Source organism: Lissotriton vulgaris, unplaced genomic scaffold, assembly GCF_964263255.1.
Source record: "Lissotriton vulgaris unplaced genomic scaffold, aLisVul1.2 SCAFFOLD_1144, whole genome shotgun sequence".
Taxonomy (NCBI): Eukaryota; Metazoa; Chordata; class Amphibia; order Caudata; family Salamandridae; genus Lissotriton; species Lissotriton vulgaris.
In genome coordinates, this window is record NW_028243070.1 from 117,765 (window position 1) to 140,126 (window position 22,362).

At 44.7% G+C, this 22,362-nt stretch overlaps 1 protein-coding gene across 1 annotated transcript in view; it reads right to left on the bottom strand.

Annotated features, from left to right (window-relative positions):
• The window catches only part of LOC147668715 (anoctamin-10-like), a gene marked incomplete at its 3' end in the record, with an annotated part of 165,332 nt that overhangs the window by 104,637 nt on the left and 38,333 nt on the right, over positions 1-22,362 (bottom strand). The window contains exon 3 of the mRNA XM_086948486.1: positions 11,944-12,117. Within this exon, the coding sequence (XP_086804612.1) occupies positions 11,944-12,117 (174 nt within the window). The remainder of the gene's footprint in view (positions 1-11,943; positions 12,118-22,362) is intronic.

Here is a 22,362-nt window from a genome sequence, read left to right on the forward strand (position 1 = left end):
GCATAGTGTTGGGGCGTGGCATGGAGTGGAATGAAGTACAGTGGAGTAGAGTGTCATGGCGCTGAGTGATGTAGAGTGGACGGCGTAGAGTGATGTAGCATAGAATGGAGTACACTGTCGTAGAGCAGAGGGCGTGGTATAGCTTAGAAAGGAGTAAAGTGTTGTGGAGTGGCATTGTGTGGACTTGCATAGAGTGGAGTAAAGTGGCATAGGGTGTCGTAGAGTGGAGTGACGTAGAGTGGAACATCATATAGTGGAGTGTCATAGAGTGGAGAAGCGTATTGTTGGAGTGGCCTAGAGTGAAGTGGCATAGATTGTTGTAGAGTGAAGTGGCTTTGTACAGTCAACACCTGTTCATATGACCTGGGACCTAAAACAATATGTAGATCATATTGCTGTACCCAGCCTAAAATTGCTGGACCACCTTGTGACACGTACACCTTTCCCACCATCCTCCTACCCTTGAAGTCAAAATCAGACTCTATCAGGCACATGCATCAAGGTAGGATTTTGCGAGTCCTTAATTGCGATAATTAAGGAATCGCAATTAAGGATTTGCAAAAGCCTATGCATGTAGGAATCGCTGTAAAAATAGCGATTCCTACACATTCCTTATTTGCAACTCGCAAATTGCGAGTCGCAAATAAGGAATGGCTGGCTTCCCATTCATTCCTAAGGGCCTAAGGCCCATAGGAATGAATGGGAAATTGCATGCACAATTTGCGAGTACCAATAGGTGCTTGCAAATTGCGCATGCAATTTCAGGGTGCAAGGGTGTCAAAAGGACACCCTTGTGCACCCATGAAATGGATCTGTGCACATATGTTACGCACACACATGTCCTAAGGGCATGTATGTGCGCAACATGAAACTTTAAAAAATGCACAAAAGTGCATTTTTCAAAGTTTTTGCAAATTACCATGAAGTTCAACTTCATGGTAATTTGCGCCCCCTATTAGCGAAATCGCTATTCTCAAGTGGTTCTTGCATTGCATTTAAGGAATCGCAAATTCCTTAAATGCACTTGCAATTTGTAAACTCGCAAATAATTGTGATTTGTTAAAGTGTAAGTGGCAAGTTGTTTCATGCATCGCAAAAGTTAATTTTGCGATCACAAATAGCTTTGATGCATGTGCCTGTATGTATAAACTCTCTCCACTATATCCTTTAGGCAGGATGTCACTCTGTTCTAATTTTGTCGCATGCCACTTTTCTTCTAAGACTTTTCTAGGAATTTTAGAATACATTGATCCTAGATCAACCATCATATCTATTTGTATCCCATTTACATAAAATAATGCTTCGGTCCATGCATCCTCACTCCTTCTTTGTCCACAAAACACAGTACAATATCCTATGTACTGTCCTCTTGCTCAAAACATGCCACCCGGCTCCTCTTTACAGACTCTCACTAAGTGACCCTTCCTCCCACACTTTCAACAATCTTTGTCATGTGCGAAACACACTTTAAAGTCTGTAGCATGCCCGAAGCTTCTGCATCTGTAACACCTTCTACATTCTGACTTACCGCCAATGTTCACTTTCTTCTTTGCCTTTTCCCCCCACGGTTTGCCTTCTACATCCTGTTTCCATTTGACATCGCCCTTTGTCGAACCTTTCTAATGTACCACATTAACATCTTCCTTCCGCTGTGTTTACAGCTGTTGCATTTCCTTCATACACATATCAGACTCCTCTATATTTGTGCAATCGCAATTGCTTCCGGCAAGGTTGGATTCCTTGCAGGCCACAACCTTTATTTCATCATCTTATATTTGCAATGGACTATCAATTGGTCTCTGATCATCTGAACAGTAATTGTACCAAAATCAATTTTACAGCCAACTCTTAATCTTGTTACCAATTGATCCACCGATTTCTGGGCTTTCTGCGGTTGTGTATAAAATTAATGCTCACTATATTCTTTTGGTTCCCAAACCATTTCTCTAACTTCCTTTTTGCTTTAATGAAAATATTGTCAATTGCCTCTCCATCAGCATCCTTTGCTTTTGGATAAAAATTTAGAAATATGCTGTCACTCCTTGCCTAAAACATTAATCAACGTTGCCCGTTTCCTAGATACTGAATATCTCAGACCATCTATTGCTTGAAATAATTATCTGAAATACCAATCCACTCTTCCCATTCTATTGAAGGATGCCCTGTCTGAGCCAAAAACAATGGAGGTGCAGCTACGGTCCGATTGCTTGCCATGGCTATCATAAACGCTCACAATATTACCCTTGTTAAATATTTCTAAATGTACTCTAATAAAGATATGCTTATGGGCTCCAAGTACATCTGTTTTTTGTGTACCTAACTACCACAAAAATTAGTCCTTTGTATTTGGTACTCCAAAAAAAAAAGAACCTTCTACAGGAGCATAGACCATATACTTCTTGTTCTGAATAGTCCCTCTTTTATGTCTGCAAATATGCTGCAGTTAGTAGTCCTCTGTGTTTACTACCCAAAACCCCTCCTTCAAGAAAAGCAATTCTCCCACAGCCCTTCCTCCTTCCTATATTACTGCCCAGTGCTTTAAAAGGAAAAAAATAAGTGCAGGTACTCACCTGAGATGTGGATTAGGGGGCGGGGCTATAAGCAGTGCTAACGGACCGGAACATTTTTGGAATATTTACATTGCAATTCTGCTATTTGAGTTGTCATATAAAATAGCATTTTTGTTCTGACGGTGAGACCGGTAACGAAACCCTTTACCTTTTCCATCACTTGAGTTTTAATTTCTTGTATTGATCCAACGTGATGCCTCTTCTGAAGCCGGTTGGAAGCCTAGTCGTCGATTTGAAAGGGGAGATGCAAACCTGTCTCTGCCTCCTACCTAACGCTTGCTTGGCTAAGACTGAAGGTAAGCGCAGAGCAGTGCAACAGCTGATGCCGCAACCTACCACATCTCTGTAGAAAGATGTGTGTCAATGAAGTGTGGGCAAACCCAGGAAAGAGTCTGAAATATTTCACACCACCCGGCCAACTCTTTTGTGGAATCCGAACCCCCTCAAATCAGATGTAGTTATTTTGTCATCTTATGATAACGTTGACTTGTTGAAATACATCGTCTGCCATGTGGTACATAATGCAAAAACCAGTAACAAACCATTACTAGCAGGTGTGAGTACCTGGGATGAGGAACATGAGATACTATGATGCTGTCAACCTGCCTGTAGCTGAAGCCGCAGTCTCCATGCTCTCCCAGCAGGACAAAGAAGCCCCCGGCTGCTGCGGCCTCTTTCGTTTGAAAGAGATCAAATGCTGTGACGCTGTCACTGTGCAAATAGGTACTTACAGATTGTACTGATGTTACCCCATTCGGGCTAATCTAACCGGGATGAGACAGATCCCAGGCACACACAGAGCCGCACCTAAACGTTTCACAGGTCTTTAAAAGACCATTTGAATGTTAATTAGGCCTTGCAGTTGTGTCACCCCCTTCTAAGAGCCCCTGCAGCTCCACTCTGCCTACTGATTAAAGGTTCAGCTCCCCACCCCCGAAATTTTTCCTTAGCCCCCCTCGAACTTAGGCTCTAGTTGCGCCTCTGCGCACACCTACAGTGCTATTGTCTCCACAGAGCCTGCGTGGACACTGTGCCAAAGATCACAGTGTGACTCCCTCCCTCCCAAACTCCTGCCTGTGTGATTGAAACCATATGGGCGTTGCTCAATTAGCAGATTGTAAGGGGAGAGTAGCACTCGATCAGAGTGCATCACGTAAACGGACTGACTCCTCAGCTGTGTCAATCTTCTTTCTCTACACGCCAAATTGCACTGAGTTGGCTTGCTGCCCCATGAGACAAGAAAAAGTTCTGGTACTCAAAGGCAGAACATTTAGAAGTGCTGGTACTTAGTACCGGTCAGTACCGGCCCATTTAAAGCACTGTTACTGCCTCGCTGAAAGCTGACTCCTCTGCTGCACGAAATGCCACAACCAGGTATCCCTCATTCACTGCCGCCTCCCCGCTGGAAACGCTCTCCAGGTGCGCTGCCTGTTAAACTAGATTATGTGTCCCACGCCTACTATATGCAGGTCACTTTGTCTCGAAAGCTTATAAAATGCTTTTACCTAAGCTAAGCAAGGCCCATAGGAAGAACAAGGTTAAATGGGAAGAAGAACCTAATAACACTGGAATAGATCCTGACTGGGATAAAATTCATACATCAGCTCTTACACATAAAGTCTCCCCAATTCTCTCGCAAGCTAAGTACATGTTGATCAACAGGGTCTTCTGGACCCCCCAAAGGCTATTCAAACTGAAATTGAAAGACACCCCTACATGCTGGAATTGTTCCTCAGCTGACGGAGACCTATCACACATGCTTTCCATTGCCCCCTACTGTAAAAATATTGGTCCAATGTCTTCGACTGCATTGAACACATATTTAAAATTAAACCACCGAGAGAATTTATTTACGTGCTACTAGCTGCCATAGAGCCAACACTTACAAAGGAACACGACCGCCATCTTCTTGACCTGCTACTCACACTAGCGTGCAAAGTTGTCCTGTGCAATTGGAAAAGTACCTCGGGGTCTCATTCAAACAATGGCAAGAATGGGTGACATGCATCAGAGGGTCTGATAACCCTGCTTTACACTCCTCTCCTTGGCGGGTATCCAACAAAAAACTGTGGAGCACTTGACGCTTCTTCCTTTTCGTTTGAACCACCGTGATAACTTGCTATAATGGTTGTATACCTGACATTCTCCTCAAATACTCTTCTAAATAACAAGATCATTGTTGGGACTCCCTACTGTAGCCCATATAGTTCACCGGACTGTCACCTATGGTGTCAACAACAATAGAAGGGGGCTCCCCGTAGGGTTTCTTAATGATGTAGGCAGGCCAAGGGGGGAAGAACAACTGTATAGAGAAAATATACACCTATGGTGTCAACACCTGAGGTAGAGCCACCTTGCGACACTGTATGCATTGCATTAACAGATGTTACTCGCTAAGTCTATACCTGATGAAACACAGTGTATATTAGATTATGTTATGCTACTGTTTTAGATTTCTTTTTCTTAGACCGTATATGCTTGTCCTAATGACTCCCTCGAGTGGCATAACTGTTATGACCCCTGTACTAGATACTGCCACCATAACTCAAGACGTTATGAATGTATACTTACCTGTACTTGTAATGTTAGATAATATATGTACGTTAATCATAATTATGCCATCTGTCTTATATGCGTTATGTGACCTGTCCTTAATCTTGTGTGTTTTGCTTTTGTATTGTATATCTTGTATTATGCCACATTACTACACTTTTCTTATTTGATTATGGAATCACCAATGTATGTACGTTCACTCTTTGCATCTTATTTATTTTTCTATTCTACTTTACTTTATTTTCCTTACTTAATAAAAATGATTTGAACAAAAAAAACAAAAAAACTAGATTATGTGCAGTGCAGCTTTCTTAATTGTCAAGCTGGCTTTTGCTTCGCACTATTATAGTTCATAGATTGAACCGCCTGTAAAACGTGCTTACGCTTTGTACAATCTCCTCAAATGTCAAGGTAGCTCGGGTCGCTCTGCCTGCAAAACTTTCTCATGCACTGTACGGCATCCTCAGTTGTAAAGCTGGCACACGCTGACGTACATAATCGAAGCTTGTGCTGCTGCCGGTGCTTGCTCTGTACGCTCCCAACCACTCGTCAGGGGTAGTAAGCGCTACATAAATGCAATTACAATACAATACAATATCGTTATTCTGATGATCATACGCTCACCAGTGCGCGTTGGTCTAAATACACCGTTCTAAAATGATGAGGTCTGACAGACACTAAACTCTGCACAGCACTTAAGGGCCGATGACAGTACTTATATGTCGCTAGTATCTTGCGCAGACCCCACAATGATATCTTGTTGCTGGCAGTAATTCATAGATTGATTGGTTGAGATTGATGCTGTTCAGCAGTTCCTGAATGCCGTTCCACTCCAGTCACCGGCACCTCCTCGACACCTCCTTGAACCTCGCAGTAGCCTCCAGCTGTGTCGTAGACACAAATCCAGCATGTCAGCTTCTGCCACACCGGATCTCACCACACTGTGTCTGATAACCCCCTCCAGGCGGCGAGTCACCCCGCCCTGCTCCCCTTCATTGTTTCCAACAAACACTGCGCACTTTTATCTAAAATCATCACTGACAACATTCTTTAGTGCCTGAAAAGGTCGCAGTTTATTCATCAACATAAAATTTTACATAAAATGGTATACATTTCCAATGTTCATGGTCATACCGTATTCAATGTCCATGTTCTACCTTTACATCTATTTCTCATTGCAACTCTTTTTCTTGCATTATGGACCCAGCCTCCTCAATTTCCTGGGAGGGGGTGGGCCCCCTTTTTCGGGCCTCTGAATCATGGGTCTAGGCTTCAGCTTGCTACCGATTCTGGAGGGTGTCCGTCTGGACCTGCCCGGGCTGCAAGTGCCTTCAATTCGCCCTGTACCCTTTTGTGGGCCTTCCCTTCTCCCAGGGGTCCCTGCCGTGTGGCATCCCAAGGACCTTACTTGAGCATCTACTCTACCTTTCCAGAGGCTGAGTCCTTGCCATCTTCTCCCTCTGTACCCCTGCCGTAAGGCATACCAAGGGTCCTGCAGGAGCATCACATCTATTTTCTTCTGGCGGCACACCGCCCTTGGCTCCCTCACTGCCCCTGCCGTGAGGCATCCCAAGGACACTGGCGTGAGGCATCCCAAGGACTCTCCTCCAATGGCCAGCCATTGGAGGAGAGGGGCGTCACTCTGTTCAAGCCACGTCTTTTTGCGATTCGGGGGCGTGTTTTATGCAGTTTTTAAGCCGTGACGTCATCCGCCACTCAACTGCTAAAAACACGCCCCCGAATCGCAAAAATGGCGCCGCTTTTGTGACACCATTTCTGGACAACCGCCGGCAGAGGAAGTCCAGAAGCTGCCGGTGGTGAACTTCGGGACTAAACGGCGCACATAGCCACTCATGGACGCATTAGCATGTATACTTCTGCTTCGCGCTCTCAGGTCGGCACTCGGGTCCCAGCCTCGAAGCTTGTTTACAAACCAACAAACAGCGAGAGGCAACGCGTACAAGTAGAGCGACCGGAGCAGCGTTGCGTTGGCAGCGGCGGGCTGCCCGACGGTTCTTCCTCCTGCTTCTGTTTGACAGCATCATGCAGCGGGGACTGCCAGTGGCTTGGGATCCCTGGGAGCCGTGCTGGCCAGCTCCATCATTTTGCCACAGTTTTGCCCAGGGCTGGATCCCAGCGCACTCTCATGGCCCGTGTTTCTCTCGGAGCTCAGAGTCTGCCCCCACCCCTCCCTCCTCTTTCTGCGGTACCCACAACCCTTGTTGTGTGTAATGCGGTCTCTGACATAGCCACGTATGCTTTTCGTTGTTTGTTACTCTCGGAGCTCAGAGTCTGCCCCCACCCCTCCCTCCTCTTTCTGCAGTACCCGCAGCCCTTGTTGTGTGTAATGCGGTCTATGACATAGTAACGTATGCTTTTCGTTGTTTGTTACTCTCGGAGCTCAGAGTCTGCCCTCCAACCCTCCCTCCTCTTTCCGCGGTGCCCGCAGCCCTTGTTGTGTGTAATGCGGTCTCTGACATAGCCACGTATGCATTTCGTTGTTTGTTAATCTCGGAGCTCAGAGTCTGCCCCCCACCCCTCCCTCCTCTTTCCACGGTACCCGCAGCCCTTGTTGTGTGTAATGCGGTCTATGACATAGCCACATATGCTTTTCGTTGTTTGTTACTCTCAGAGCTCAGAGTCTGCCCCCCACCCCTCCCTCCTCTTTCCACGGTACCCGCAGCCCTTGTTGTGTGTAATGCGGTCTCTGACATAGCCACATATGCTTTTCGTTGTTTGTTACTCTCAGAGCTCAGAGCCTGCCCCCCACCCCTCCCTCCTCTTTCCACGGTACCCGAGGCCCTTGTTGTGTGTTATGCGGTCTCTGACATAGCCACTGAATATTAGAACACGCATCTTGAAAGAAAGTTCACTGCATTCTTTACATTTGCAAATGTATGCTTTTCGTTGTTTGTTACTGAGTTTATTAGGGGTGGCTCTGTGTTTGATGCACGTGCCTTTGTACATTCTCAGAGAATAAAACCATGGCGGGTGAAAGACTTGCTCGATGAGTTCAGTGCAGAGTGTGTTCAACAAATGCAGTGCCCGCGTATTTGAGTGCAGTGTTTGCTCAGAGCAACAACTGTTCAGTGAACACAGTGCTTACTGGGGTGGGGTGTCAGTACTTGTGCAATGAGCACAGTGCCTGCTCAGTCAGAACAGTAAGTACTCACTGAGTTGAACATCTGAGTGTAGTATCGTGGTAACACAGCACCTGCCCTAAGGGTGCTGTACTGATTGCGGACCGGAGCACTGGCTCACTAAGTACAGCACCCACCGTAGGAGCACAGTACCGTGCCTACTCTCACATCGCACTGCATGCACTGCCTGTGTAGTGCCCGCCTACCGGTGCAGCGCCGCCTGTGTTAACGCAGTGCCTGCTCCCGCACCCGTCAGCACTCGCGCTTCAGCGAAATATGCTATTTCTGCACATTCTACTTTCAATACAAACACGGACATTCCCAAGATGAAAGCGGCCGAAGAGATCCTGAGAGGGGGGCTGTAACAGGGAGGGGGCTACGAGAGGGATCGAGATGTGTTTACCCATTACAGTTTTTTAAAACAACTCTGGCATCTTAAATAAAGAAAATTAATGCTAATGTCTGCTACATGATCAAGCTCATTAAACCTCTCTCCCCCACAAGCGCCGCCACCTGAAACAACATTTACAGAAGAGCCCCTCTGCAGACACATGGTCACAACCCAAGCCCCAAAGCAAACACCCGCCTTCAATGGGGCACAGATGGAAAGACTTCCTCGGGCCTTGGAGAGGGTCTGCAGCGAGCTCCACCTCAGCCACGAGCTTCTCCTCAGTCTCACCCCCAAACTCACCCTACGAGTTCTTCATCCCTACACCCTCCATCCTCCCCTCCTTCCCTGCCCCAAGACAAGCACCCATCGCCCTCAATGGGGCAAAGATAGAAAGACTTCGGCCTGTGAGAGAGTCTGTACCAAACTCTCCCTCGGTCATGAGGTTCTTCTCTGTCTCTCACCCCCCCAGCCCCACACTCTGTGTCACTCAACCTACCAGCTCTTTATCCCCACACCTTCCCACCTACACTCCCTCCCCACCCCAACACTAGCACCCACCATCAATGGGGCACAGATGGAAAGACTGCCTAGGGCCTGGGAGAGGGTCTGCAGCGAGCTCCCCCTCAGCCACAAACATTTCAGCAGTCTCACCCCAAACTCGCCCTACGAGCTCTTCTTCTCCACACCCTCTCCTACAAATGCTTATTATAAGTTGAAAGTGCAAGTGGTGTGTTTTACCTGAGTGAACAGCTACAAACGTGCGTTGTTTATGAATATGTATGGTTTTATTTGGTCTTATTTTGACCAAAAACGTAAAGTCTACTTTTATAAAGTACAATAAAGAGGGCGTTTGTGTCTACTGGGTCCGGGGAAGACACACAGATGTCTCTCAGGGACTCCTGGTGACACAGACAGCTTATTGCCTACTGTGTTTCAGTGCCTGCTGGGGGACACACACTCCTCTGAGTTGACTGTGTATCTGCACCTACCTTGGGACACAAATAGCTCTGAGCAAGACTGTATGGTTGTGCCTGCTGGAGACACACTACTCTGGACAGGTATCTGGACTGGTATCTTGTGTGGGGCACACAGAGCACTGGGTAGTCTGTGACACACATTGCCCTGAACAGATTGTGTTTTAGTTCCTTCTGGGGGGCACACACTCCTCTGAGTAGAGTGTGTATTGGCCTGGAAAAGAATGACGTCTTAAGTCAGCTTTCCTAGCCTTGGCCTTTGAATATCTCTAGGAAAATGAAAGGATTCATCCTTTTCTTTAACCCTACAATGTTTGCGCCGCGCGAGCTGGAGTGTTTAAGATATAGCAGCCACAGTACAGCGCCTCTGGTGCTCATTCTGGGTGCTCTATGGGTCACTTTGTCTTCATTTCACATCCCCGGGTCTCCCACAGCCCAGTCTCCAGAGAAGATGCCAAAAAGGACTGATGTGTGTCAACAGTGCTCGCAATAGGAAGTCACTCTAACTCCATCAACTGTAATTAACCATAAGGAGTGAGTCAAATTTATATCACCCTCTTCAGCTCTGCCAGGGTATTTTTCCTTTTTTAACCCCTCCCCTGCTGATGACGGAACTGCTCCGTCATCAGCCGCGGTGGCGCTGTGCTGATGACGGAGCGGTCCGTCATGGCCCGCCCGACGTTCCTGCGCGGCGCGTATTCCGCGCCTGTGCTGAGCGTTCTATTGAGCGGGCGGGGCCATGACGGAACCGCTCCGTCATAAGCACAGCGCAACCGACGCTGGTGACGGAGCGGTTCCGTCAACAGCATGCGCCCGCCGCATTTCCGCCCCGCCCCCTTAGTACTGGGCCGGAATAACCGCCGCAGTGAAGGGGTTAATAACAACTTTTGTTGTGTAGCGCTTAAACCAACGGGTCTGTGTTTTTAAACGCTGTAAATGCAAAATGTCTCAATTTCCCAATGCCCGATGGACGGAAGACTCAGTCAGCCTCGCCGGAATCCACAGACCACCTCACGTGCCGGGGACACGTGTTCATCTCACTGAGCCATCCTGCCGTTCAGGATGAAAGCATTTCCCCGGAGTGTAGTGAAATGATGGAGATGCAATCTGGGAAGATAACTAACCTGTTGTTTACGTAGCGCTTTACGCTGCCGCTGCACTTCTGGCACAGGCAGGCAGGATCACAGTGTCATAGAAGAGGAGGGGAGGGCGACAGAAAGGCAGACACAAAACAACAATCTGCCTCAGCGCCATACAGGGACGCACAGTCGTAAAGAGACAGAAAGCTTGAACATCAGACACACTACAACAGTCAGAGGCAGGAAACATCAAGCAGTCATGGGACACGCAGGCTGACAAAACAACAATCTGACTCAGTGAGAGGCTGACAGGGTCACACAGTCAGAGAAAAGACAGGAAGATGGAAGGGCAGACTCACAGCAACAGTCAGAGGTAGGCAACATCAGACAGTCGTGGACACACTGACCACACAAGAACAACGTGACTACATGACACAGGCAGGCAGGGTCACAATGTCATAGAAGAGGCAGGAAGAAAGTTACGGGTTCACATCTCCTCAAAATCAGTTCAGCCTTCTATGCTTACAGGGGTCAGTACATTGAGCGCCATTATAGCTACTAAGCTTAACTAACATCAGATATTTAATATGCAGAAAAATGCTCCAAAGTGTTCTATTAAAAAAGGCACTATAGTTACTGTTTTTATTCCTCTCAGATCCCACTTCACCCAGAACCTATTTGTAATTCAGTGCTTAATTTGTAAATAAAAAAGTGCCGGGCCCAAGGCATTACTTACAGCCACTGCAGGGGACGCCTTTCCTTTCCGTTGTGTCATATACGTGTGTTTGTGTGCCTGAATCTTGTTTTTTAGGTGGCTCTATGTGAGGGTGGCTCTGTCTGTGTGAGGGTGGCTCTGTGTAGGTGGCTCTATGTGAATGACTGTGTGGGTGGCTCTGTATGTGTGTGTGGGTGGCTTTGTGTGTGTGGCTCTGTGTTGGTGTAAATGCAATAGGTCATGCATTTGTGAGCGATTAAGCTGTTGGCAATGTAAATGACAATGCCATTTATTTAACAAATAAGCTATGGCAATGTAAATGACAATGCCATTTATTTATGATTTTAAAAAAAAACAAAGTCATGAGCAATGCCAATAGCTCTACCTTTAATAATGCCGAGACCATTGCATTGTAAATGCTTGTTTTATAATTCTTATTCCTATTGGCAATTAATAGGCCATATATAAAACTGACTGCTGAAATCATCTATTTTTTTGCCAACCAGGCCTGTGTATCTCACCTGAATTTGGGAAGCTTGCCCGGTTATCATATGAGAATGCCCTCATTGAGCCGCTGTCATCGAGCTTCGCCAAGCCCAGGACCTCTGTGCCACGCAGTAGCGAATAGGGTGTGGCTGAAAGCAGAATCATAGACCCATCATCATCCTCTCCAGGGTGGACCAGAAGCCGAGCACCTGAAGAGAAACAAGAGACAAAACTCAAGAGTATCTGCTATTTGAAGAACTGTGCCAACAAAGCAATAACATTTTTTTTTTACCAATGCATATACCCATTTAGTCTCCTTTGATCAGTGAGTTTTATTTCTAAACAAATAGTTGTGTGTTTACTCATATGATTTTCATTGATTTGCTCATTTTTGGGATTCTTAAAAATGCCCAGGAGTATGGCTGGAAATCAGCAAGAAAGAAGAAAGCAAAAGAGATTGCTAATAGTGCCAGACAAGGTGCAATTTTGAAAGCATACTTGAAACCAAAACCCCAAAATGGCCCAGGACCTATCTCGACATAATGACGCCAAAGGCCTGGCATTGCAAGTATCTAAAATTCAGGCTAGGAACTCTACCACTATGAGCATTTACCACGAGAAGTCAGGGAAGATTGCAACGGTTCATGCAACTGCAAATTGGGAGGACTAGAGACAATAAGTCACTGTTGTCCCACAAAACAGAATGTTAGCCCTCTGATTAAGACAGTTGGACCTAAGTATACTAAGGAGGCAATAGGACTGTGCCACAGGACGGATACACTAGCCATCTTTCTCCCTGTCACAATATAACTGGATCAAAACAGTATGTATATGTATCTATCTATCTATCTATCTATCTATCTATCTATCTACATATATATATATATATATATATATATATTCACAGAAAAAAACATAGGTTATAGTCGATATATAGTTAGGAATTTGCATTTACAAAACCTTGAAAATTCAATGAAAAAACCATTGGTTTTAGGCCATATATAGTTAGGGATTTGCATTTACAAAACCTTATTTTACTCGCATAAAACCATTGAAATTCCATATATAGTTAGATGCGCTAACTATATATCGCGCACCCGCAATCCACTGCTGAGGTTGTCACATATTACATCATTCATGACATGGTCAGTGACATCACTGATGACATCACTGATGACAACTCAATACAGCTGTTTCCACATGCAGTTTTGAACCCATACATCTAGTGAATCAGCTGTTCACACATCTATGCACAGAGTCACACACCTCCCAGCCACTCACACACATACTCAGTCTCCCATACAAATACTTGGGCAACCAATCAATAATCCATATAGTTACTCATATAGCTACTGATCAACACATGCAGCAGTTTACAGAACAACAGATATAATGATGCACAAATTAATACAGTTTAATCACTAACCCATGCACTCAGTGAGACACATTTAATCACTCCCTCATACAATCAGTCATGTACCTACTAAATCCTTCATCCAGACACTTATACATCCACTCATTCTTCAATATGTAAGACATATTTTAACTTTTCAGAAACATACAGTCACTGGATGTTGTCATCAGTGATGTCATTTGAGTTGTCATCAGTGATGTCATCAGTGATGTCACTGACCATGTCATGAATGATGTAATATGTGACATCATCAGCAGTGGATTGCGGGTGCGCGATATATAGTTAGCGCATCTAACTATATATGGAATTTCAATGGTTTTATGCGAGTAAAATAAGGTTTTGTAAATGCAAATCCCTAACTATATATGGCCTAAAACCAATGGTTTTTTCATTGAATTTTCAAGGTTTTGTAAATGCAAATTCCTAACTATATATCGACTATAACCTATGGTTTTTTCTGTGAATTTCAATGGTTTTTTAATAGCAAATATCAAAAGCTGTCAAATGTCAAGTACGTGATAGGTAAAAACGTTTTCGTGTTTATGCACGCTGATGTGCTTTGAACGCTGCCCCCCCCCTCCCCTCTTTTCTCTTAGTAGTACTCTCTCTTTGCAGATAGTGAACGGTAGTTAACGCAGATCTTTACCCCTGTTGTAATCCGTCGTACCTGCTTGTCTCTCCATTTGATTGATTGTTATCCAAGCATTTACTGTTTTAGAATTGGTTCTCTTTGGATCATTCTCTATTTACAAACAAGCACAAAGTCGCAATACTCTGTTTAGTCTTTGCAGATAGTGAAAAATCGTGTAAAAAAATAAAAGTAATCGAGCAAAATCAGTAGACCACTAATTCGATCTCTTTTTGACCTCGGTAAAATACAAACATTAGGAACAACCCTTCATGAGAAATACGAAAATAGTGAAATGAACTGAGCTCCACACCATGAGGGCTGCAAGACAGCTCGACTCCGCCACCCACCCCGCCCAAAATAACGACAAACCCTATGCAAATATTATAAATATAGACAACACACCAGCAAAGAAACAGGGTAAAACATTTTATTAAATAACTATTTACATAACTATTTTATACTTATTATTGCCCGATCCGGCTAGCTCAATCGATCGAGCATGAAACTCATGCACTGATAGCAAGCGTTGAGAGTTTGTAGAACGATGGCTTCAGATTTTCCACATACGTTGTAGTGGCGCGAACTGGGAGGGGGCGTTTGGATTCTACACCTTCCCCAAATAAGATTTTCATACGTGAATGTTCGTTCATGCTTTTTGTCCCTGAGTTGCTTCCATGTCACTGCCTTACACAAATGGCATAAGTCCTGGTTGTTGAGTGCCATACTTCAGAGTTCTAAGCAGCTCTTGTAACACTGTTTAAACCTTATTTGCCCCTGCTGCTTCTTCACTATTCAAAGTAAGTGGGGTCCATTTGTGGACCTGACTGCATTGGAAAACAATGTGATACGGTGCCTCCCTAAACCGCTTGACGGAGGCCCCCGAGGGGCGGTGAGATGGCGCGGACTGAGAGGGGGCGCTTGGCTCCTGCCCCCTCCCCAAGTCGTGTTGCCCTGGTGTGGCCTGAGATCGCCCCCGGCATAGGCGGCCGGCTCCCGGGGTCCGGCGGAATTTTTTCCCTTTTAATGACTCTTCCATTCTGGACCTTGTCCCACAATCCGTTTGACCTGAAGACACGCTGTCGTGGGGCGCCTCTTTACCGTTTTAGTTGCCATTCCGCCCGCTTTTGGTACCCTGTGCCTCTTCCGCCATTCAGCTGTTTACCGCCCGCTCTTGCGACTACAGCGTCTCGCTCACCATGTAGTTGAGTTGCTCCCGTTCTTAAGATTTAACCGAACTTTTTGGACTGCTGAAAGCGGTTGTATTCCGACCGCTGGTTGGTGGAGACATTTTGACTATATTCTGGACCTGCATTGTCGCGTAATGCGTCATATGACGCGACGCGTTAGCGCACCCGGAAGTGCTCCGGTGCGCAAGGCGCAGCTTCCCGGAAACGATCCAGAGCGCGCCGCGCAGCACGTAACGTAAGCATAACAGGTCATGTGACTTGTTAATAAAACTTTTCATTGGTTCATTTTACTTTTGTTTTTCTAATGATGTAAGACTAGGTCATGTGACCTAGAAATAACACTTTTCATTGGATTAAAACATTTTTTTTCCCAAACGATGAAAGCCCCACCTTGTTTCTGGATGTTTCAGACTGAAGCTGGCGTCACCATGAGAGCACCACCATCTCGTAGCTCCGTCGTGGCCATTCCGCAAGCAATCATGGCAGCCGCTCCCCACCGGAAGCCTGCGGGAGTCGACGGCCCCCAAGACTTTTGTACAATCTTCAAGGCTGAGGGGACGCTTTCGAGAATGGAACCCAAGCCCTGGCAGACAAGCGTCCGAGTTCCAAGGTGTCCCAGGGCCATTTTACTGGACCAGGCCCAAATCCGAAGAGCCGGCCGCCATTTTAAGAGTCCTGTGGAAGCCGCCTATCGCTCCACCGCAAGAGTAGGAGCAACTCAACTACATGGTGAGCGAGACGCTGTAGCCGTAAGAGCGGGCGCTAAACAGCTGAATGGCGGAAAAGGCACAGTGTACCAAAAGCGGGCGGAATGGCGACTGAAACGATAAAGAGGCGCCCCACTACAGCAGACAAGCCTCCGCCATGTGCTTCAAAACTGCATATGTATCTCGTGATATCAAGGTTGGGCAACCAGTACACAACAAGCAGTTACGAGTCCCATTTACACCGCCACCATTTTGGGCGAGGGCAGTTGACGAACAGCAGGACATAGCAAATAAACATGAAGTCTCTAAAACTGTTAACTCACTGCAGGACAAAACAAGTAAACCTGAAACCTCTGGAATAATTGTCGCTCAAAAGAACAACACACAAAACTCTGTAGAGCCTGAAGAAAAAAAAACAGAAGGGCACTGTAGTTTCAGACACACTTAACACTAATGACTAAACAAAGATATCGTCTGTTTATGAAGCAGTTATCATCTTCACAGAATTGACAAAGAAGTGTGCAGACACCAATGCTATTAAGAAACACAAGGAAATCCTAACGCATCAGCATTCTCGGAAGAGGTTGACACAGATAACATCTTAAGGAACAAAGAAAGACCTGTTCACTCTTGACACCCCAGGTGCTGTGTATGTTGCACTATAGTGCTGCATCGACAAAACGGACAACCCTATTGATGTGCATTTTTCATTATTGATTATTGTAAAGAAATGGCGACTCCCCCCTTTAGCAGATTAGCTAAATGTTTGCGTAATTTAGGCATGAAAGTTATATTATTGTTGTTGTTGTTGTTATCGTTATAGTTCTGGTTAATTTCAAAAAATGGTTAAATATATTTACAGTTTTTGTTGCGTTCGTTATATTTAAAAGTTAATAAAGTTATATTATTGTTGTTGTTATCGTTATAGTAATAGTTTTCTTTGTAGATGTTTTTCCATCACCCACCCAGGATATCACCACTGTTCCCCATGTCATAAAACCTTAGGATGTTCAATAACTGAAACAGCTAATATTGCTGTGAACAAAGAAACATTGGAATGTTGGAGCTCCAGGCTTATACCAGCCATTATAAGCCCAGAGCACTCCATTGTTTTCAATGGAGCTCCCAACATTCCAATGTTCTAATATGGGTTTACTTACAGGGGACATCTTTTGTTCTGTTTTATAAAGTAAAACTATTGTGAACGCAAGTATTATACATAGTAAGTGTTTAATATAGCATTTGTCAGTCATTGGTTAAGCAGGTTGGACCTGTTCACTCTTGACACCCCAGGTGCTGTGTATGTTGCACTATAGTGCTGCATCGAGAAAACGGACAACCCTATTGATGTTGATTTTTCATTATTGATTATTGTAAAGAAATGGCGACTCCCCCCTTTAGCAGATTAGCTAAATATTTGCGTAATTTAGGCATAAAAGTTATATTATTGTTGTTGTTGTTCTTATCGTTATAGTTCTGGTTAATTTCAATTTTTTTAAAAATATATTTACAGTTTTTGTTGCGTTCCTTATATTTAAAAGTTAATAAAGTTTTAAAATCCAACTTTGTTGGAGTGCTATATATTTTTAAAAAATCGGGTGAATGGGGCCTTGAATCGGGTTATTGTCATGTGTGGGCTTTGCAAGTGTACTGCTACAGGATCGGACATTTCAAACTCAAATGCACGTTCTTTTTCTTACCTTTCCGAAGCATGGAGCGCAATAGCAGGCAGAGAAAGGGTGATGCACGTGTTGAACACTGCCTGGCCTGGCAAGTTGCTGGCAGCGCCCCCCCGCCCGCTCCTGAAAGAGGGCACACACACACCGCCGCCCCGAGTACTTCACAAATCTTTAAAAGAGCATGCGCTTGTTCATGAGGCTTAAATGGTTTATCACCCCTTCTAGAACCCCTGCATCGACCCTCTGACGTTTCCTGGAAGAATTAGCACGTAACACAATACCAAGCCCTGTCAGCTGAAACCCCTGAGAAATCATGGGGCATATTATCAAGGGGGTTTATTTCCGCTTTTTTGGCTTTAAAAGCCAAAAAAAAAGAGATAAAATTATCTCCCTATTACCAAGCTGTCGCTAACACCAGTTAGTGACAGCTAAAAGGAGATAGCGACCATCTTGGGCCCCGCTTTGCATGTCAGTGATATTTATCACTAATGACATGCAAAGTGGGCGTGCCAAGATTTTAGCGACTGGAAACAGTCCCTAACCATCGCTATCTCCTATTACCAACTTTTGGAGATATTCGCGCTAAGCGGGAATATCTCCAAAAGCTAACACCTGCCCTGAGCAGTTCTTAGCCATGTTATCCAATGGGAGGTGGATAACATGGCTAAGAGCATTAGCTCGCTAATGCATGAATATCATTGACTTTTCAGCGATATTCATGCATTGCGGCCGTTTTTTATCGCATTTGCGATAAACCTTGCTAATAGCAAGGTTTATGTGCGATAAAATTCGCCGATGTGCGGCGATAATTTTTGTCTCTAAACAAGTTAGAGACAAAAATTATCGCTAGTTGTTGGTAATAAGCCCCCGGGTTTTTCCTTGCAGGAATCGAGAGGCGGAAGACTAGCACTGAAATCAGTAGTCTCACGCCTGAATCGGGAGGATTGATATGCCTGGATTCTCTACAGCTGGGGCCATAAACTACATCCGCAAGGCTAGGTGATAGCCTGGGTCCGGCCTGCACAATCGGACACAGAGGAAGAGGAGTGTCAGAGGGTGCGGTAGTGAATAGGGTGAAAGGGAGGTGTCGGGCGGGCACAGGGTGTGATTCTCAGAGAAGAGCAGCGCAGATGGGGGGAAGTATATGGCCCATGCATGAGAGAGAGAGCGGGGGTGACCAGTGCGTGGGGGAGATGCTTGCGAGGGTGGGGAGCCGTGCTGAGAATCGACGGCGTGCAGAGAGTGGGCCTGGTCAAGGCATCTAAAATGGCTGCCGTGCACGACAAAATTGTGGCATTGGACAAAAAAAGCAAGATGGCGCAGACAATGTTTATCAATAAGGATTCATTTATAACAAAATATTTACTCGCAGTGACAAAATGGTGGTCAACACTTCCTGATTTCCATCGAATCGAACGTTAACAAACGTCACGCAGCAAAAAAAAAAAAAAAAGCTCACGCACAGAGCAGTTTTTAGCCATGTTATCCAATGGAAGGTGGATAACATGGCTAAGAGCATTTGCTGGATAATGCATGAATATCGCTGACTTTTCAGCGATATTCATGCATTGCGGCCGTTTTTTATCGCATTTGCGATAAACCTTGCTAATAGCAAGGTTTATGTGCGATAAAATTCGCCGATGTGCGGAGATAATTTTTGTCTCTAAACAAGTTAGAGACAAAAATTATCGCTAGTTGTTGGTAATATGCCCCCGGATTTTTCCTTGCAGGAATCGGGAGGCGAAAGACTAGCACTGAAATCAGTAGTCTCACGCCTGAATCGGGAGGGTTGGCATGTCTGCATTCTCTACAGCTGGGGCCATAAACTACATCCGCAGGGCTAGGTGATAGCCTGGGTCCGGCCTGGACAATCGGACACAGAGGAAGAGGAGTGTCAGAGGGTGCGGTAGTGAATAGGGTGAAAGGGAGGTGTCGGGCGGGCACAGGGTGTGATTCTCAGAGAAGAGCAGCGCAGATGGGGGGAAGTATATGGCCCATGCATGAGAGAGAGAGCGGGGGTGACCAGTGCGTGGGGGAGATGCTTGCGAGGGTGCGGAGCCGTGCTGAGAATCGACGGCGTGCAGAGAGTGGGCCTGGTCAAGGCATCTAAAATGGCTGCCGTGCACGACAAAATTGTGGCATTGGACAAAAAAGGCAAGATAGCGCAGACAATGTTTATCAATAAGGATTCATTTATAACAAAATATTTTATCGCAGTGACAAATTGGCGGTCAACACTTCCTGATTTCCATCGAATCAAACGTTAACAGACGTCACGCAGCAAAAAAAAAAAAAAAGCTCACGCACAGCCGCTGGAAGACATGTATCAACATATTCGGAAAACATAAGGGGTCAGGATACGTCTCCCGCACCCCCTTATACCTAGTAATTTAATTAAAACGAAACACAAAATGGGGAATTCCCGTTTTGCTACCAGTTTGCGGCCCAGTTCGCGGCTCGGGAAGCGCTTCGACCGTGAAAAATATATTTTTTTTTATTTTCCCCACGAGACCCTTTAATAACCCCAACATCATTCCTAGGGGGTCAAGAGAGGTATACCTTGCCCCCTTTCATTAAATTCCCCCTTTGTTTTTCACCTCTTCTTCTCTCTCGATCCTACCGAGAGATAAGATGGCGGCCGCTCCGGACTGTTTAGAATGTTGACAGACACCGGAGGGCCAATCAGCTTCGCATCGCAAAGTTCCGATACGCGAAAAGTTCGCTAACCGGATAGCTGCCCGGAGCGCTGTTACAGATATATATCTTGATTTAAACGTTAATTTCTCAAAATCCACTGAAGCACATATATTGAGACCTAGCAAAGGCACATCGGGCTAACAGTCCCTACAATTTTGCCAAGTTTCGTGGAAATCCATTCAGCCGTTCGAGCTAAAAGTGAGGCCAACCGCCCTATGGAAATTAACATGGGAAAAACGCGTTTTGGGACCCCCCTTTTTTCTCGGCCCCCCCTTGACAAACCCCCCCCAAATTTTCAAGGGCTGCTCAGAAACAAAATGTGCCATTTTCCTGAAAATTTCAGCCGATTCCGTCCACAAACGCCAAAGTTATTAGACATAGAATTTTCAAAAATCCCATAGGGAAAAAATCCTAACTATATATACCTACTGGCGATAGCCAGTAGGTAATATATATATATATATATATATATATATATATATATATATATATATATATATATATATATATATATATATATATATATATATATATATCTGTGATCAAGGGCATCTGCCCGAAACGCGTCAGACCGTGGTGCTGTTAAATTTGGTCAAATAAACATCTTGCCTCTAATTTGGGATTCGTTGTGGTCCTTGTTGGAGGTGCAGGATTACTCATTTCAGGATATATATATATATATATATATATATATATATATATATATATATATATATATATATATATATATATATATATATATATATATATATATATATATATATATATATATATATATACATATATATTACCGCTCCATTATCCGTAACTTTGGACTTCCATCCTACGGAAAAAAGCACTCACGGGGGGTCGTTTGGGTTGTTTATTCTCACCAGCAAACAGACTCTACATCAAACAGACGCGTTTCGATAAAAAACCTTCATCTATGTTTACCGTAGCGCCATCCTAGACACAGTTTTAACCACTTCCCGTGTTATTACAATCAAAGAAGGACTCGTCAATAGCGGAGAGGTCCTTCCAAATAAAACGCCATCTTAGAACGTCCAAATCAACAAATGACATTGTACCACAAATTATGTGCAACCAATAGTGCCCATAGATGGGCTATCTATAATTCAAACGGCGTTTCATACCGGATCGTATATACAATATATACAATACAATCTATACATTATGTACAAATTCACAAGTCTAATTCTGCCCTGAATGGGCATGCACTCCATTCTCTCGGGCCTGTGTCTAACCAAGACCAACAATACATCATATATACAGTATATATACAAGAAGAAGAAAGAAAGAAATCTCAGAACCTCCGAAGGGAGAAGAAACCAAAGAGGTTAGAGGGGAGAAAAAGGAAAAATGATGAAATCCAATATTAAGGTGAAGATGTCAGTTTTCCATATGTACAATTTCAGAATTCAAACTTGAGCATGATATACAATTCCAGAAAGCATACAATCAAGGGTGTTCTAATCATAAGTGTCTTAACTCAGCTGTCCCAAGACTGTATAGGAATCCCCCTCAACAAGATGCATCCAATAACATGGGGTACATGTCAAACTATTCTTCTAAATGTATAGCTAGTTCTTCACTACTGTTTAATCCCAAAGGGTGCTTAGTATGCATGTCAATAATGTACCTTGACTCCAACCTACGGAGTCATAGTAACCTATCACCCCCTCTAGGATTGCTGGGGACATGATCTAGCCCGAAGTAACTGAGCAAATCCCTGTTGCGTTGATGTACTTTGTCAAAATGGCGCGCAACAGGGTATGTTTCATCTCCTTTTGCAAACGCCCGCATGTGTCTTAGTATTCTCATCTTCATGGGATTGATCGTACTCCCCACATAACGCAACCCACACGGGCAAGTTAAACAATAGACACTGTAGGGGGTAGTGCATGTAAGGAACCTTCTGATCTTTCTACGGACTCCTACATTGGGAATCTCATAGCTCAGAACTCGCTTACTGATCTTACAAGCTTTACACTTCCCACACGGGAAAAACCCTTGTAGGGGTCCAAAGGCTGATTTAGGGGTTTATGCCAAATAACTGTGCACAAGATCATTTTTCATTGACCTCGCCTTCCTAAAAGTAATTAATGGATTGGAAGGGAGATCTGTACTCAAAACCTCATC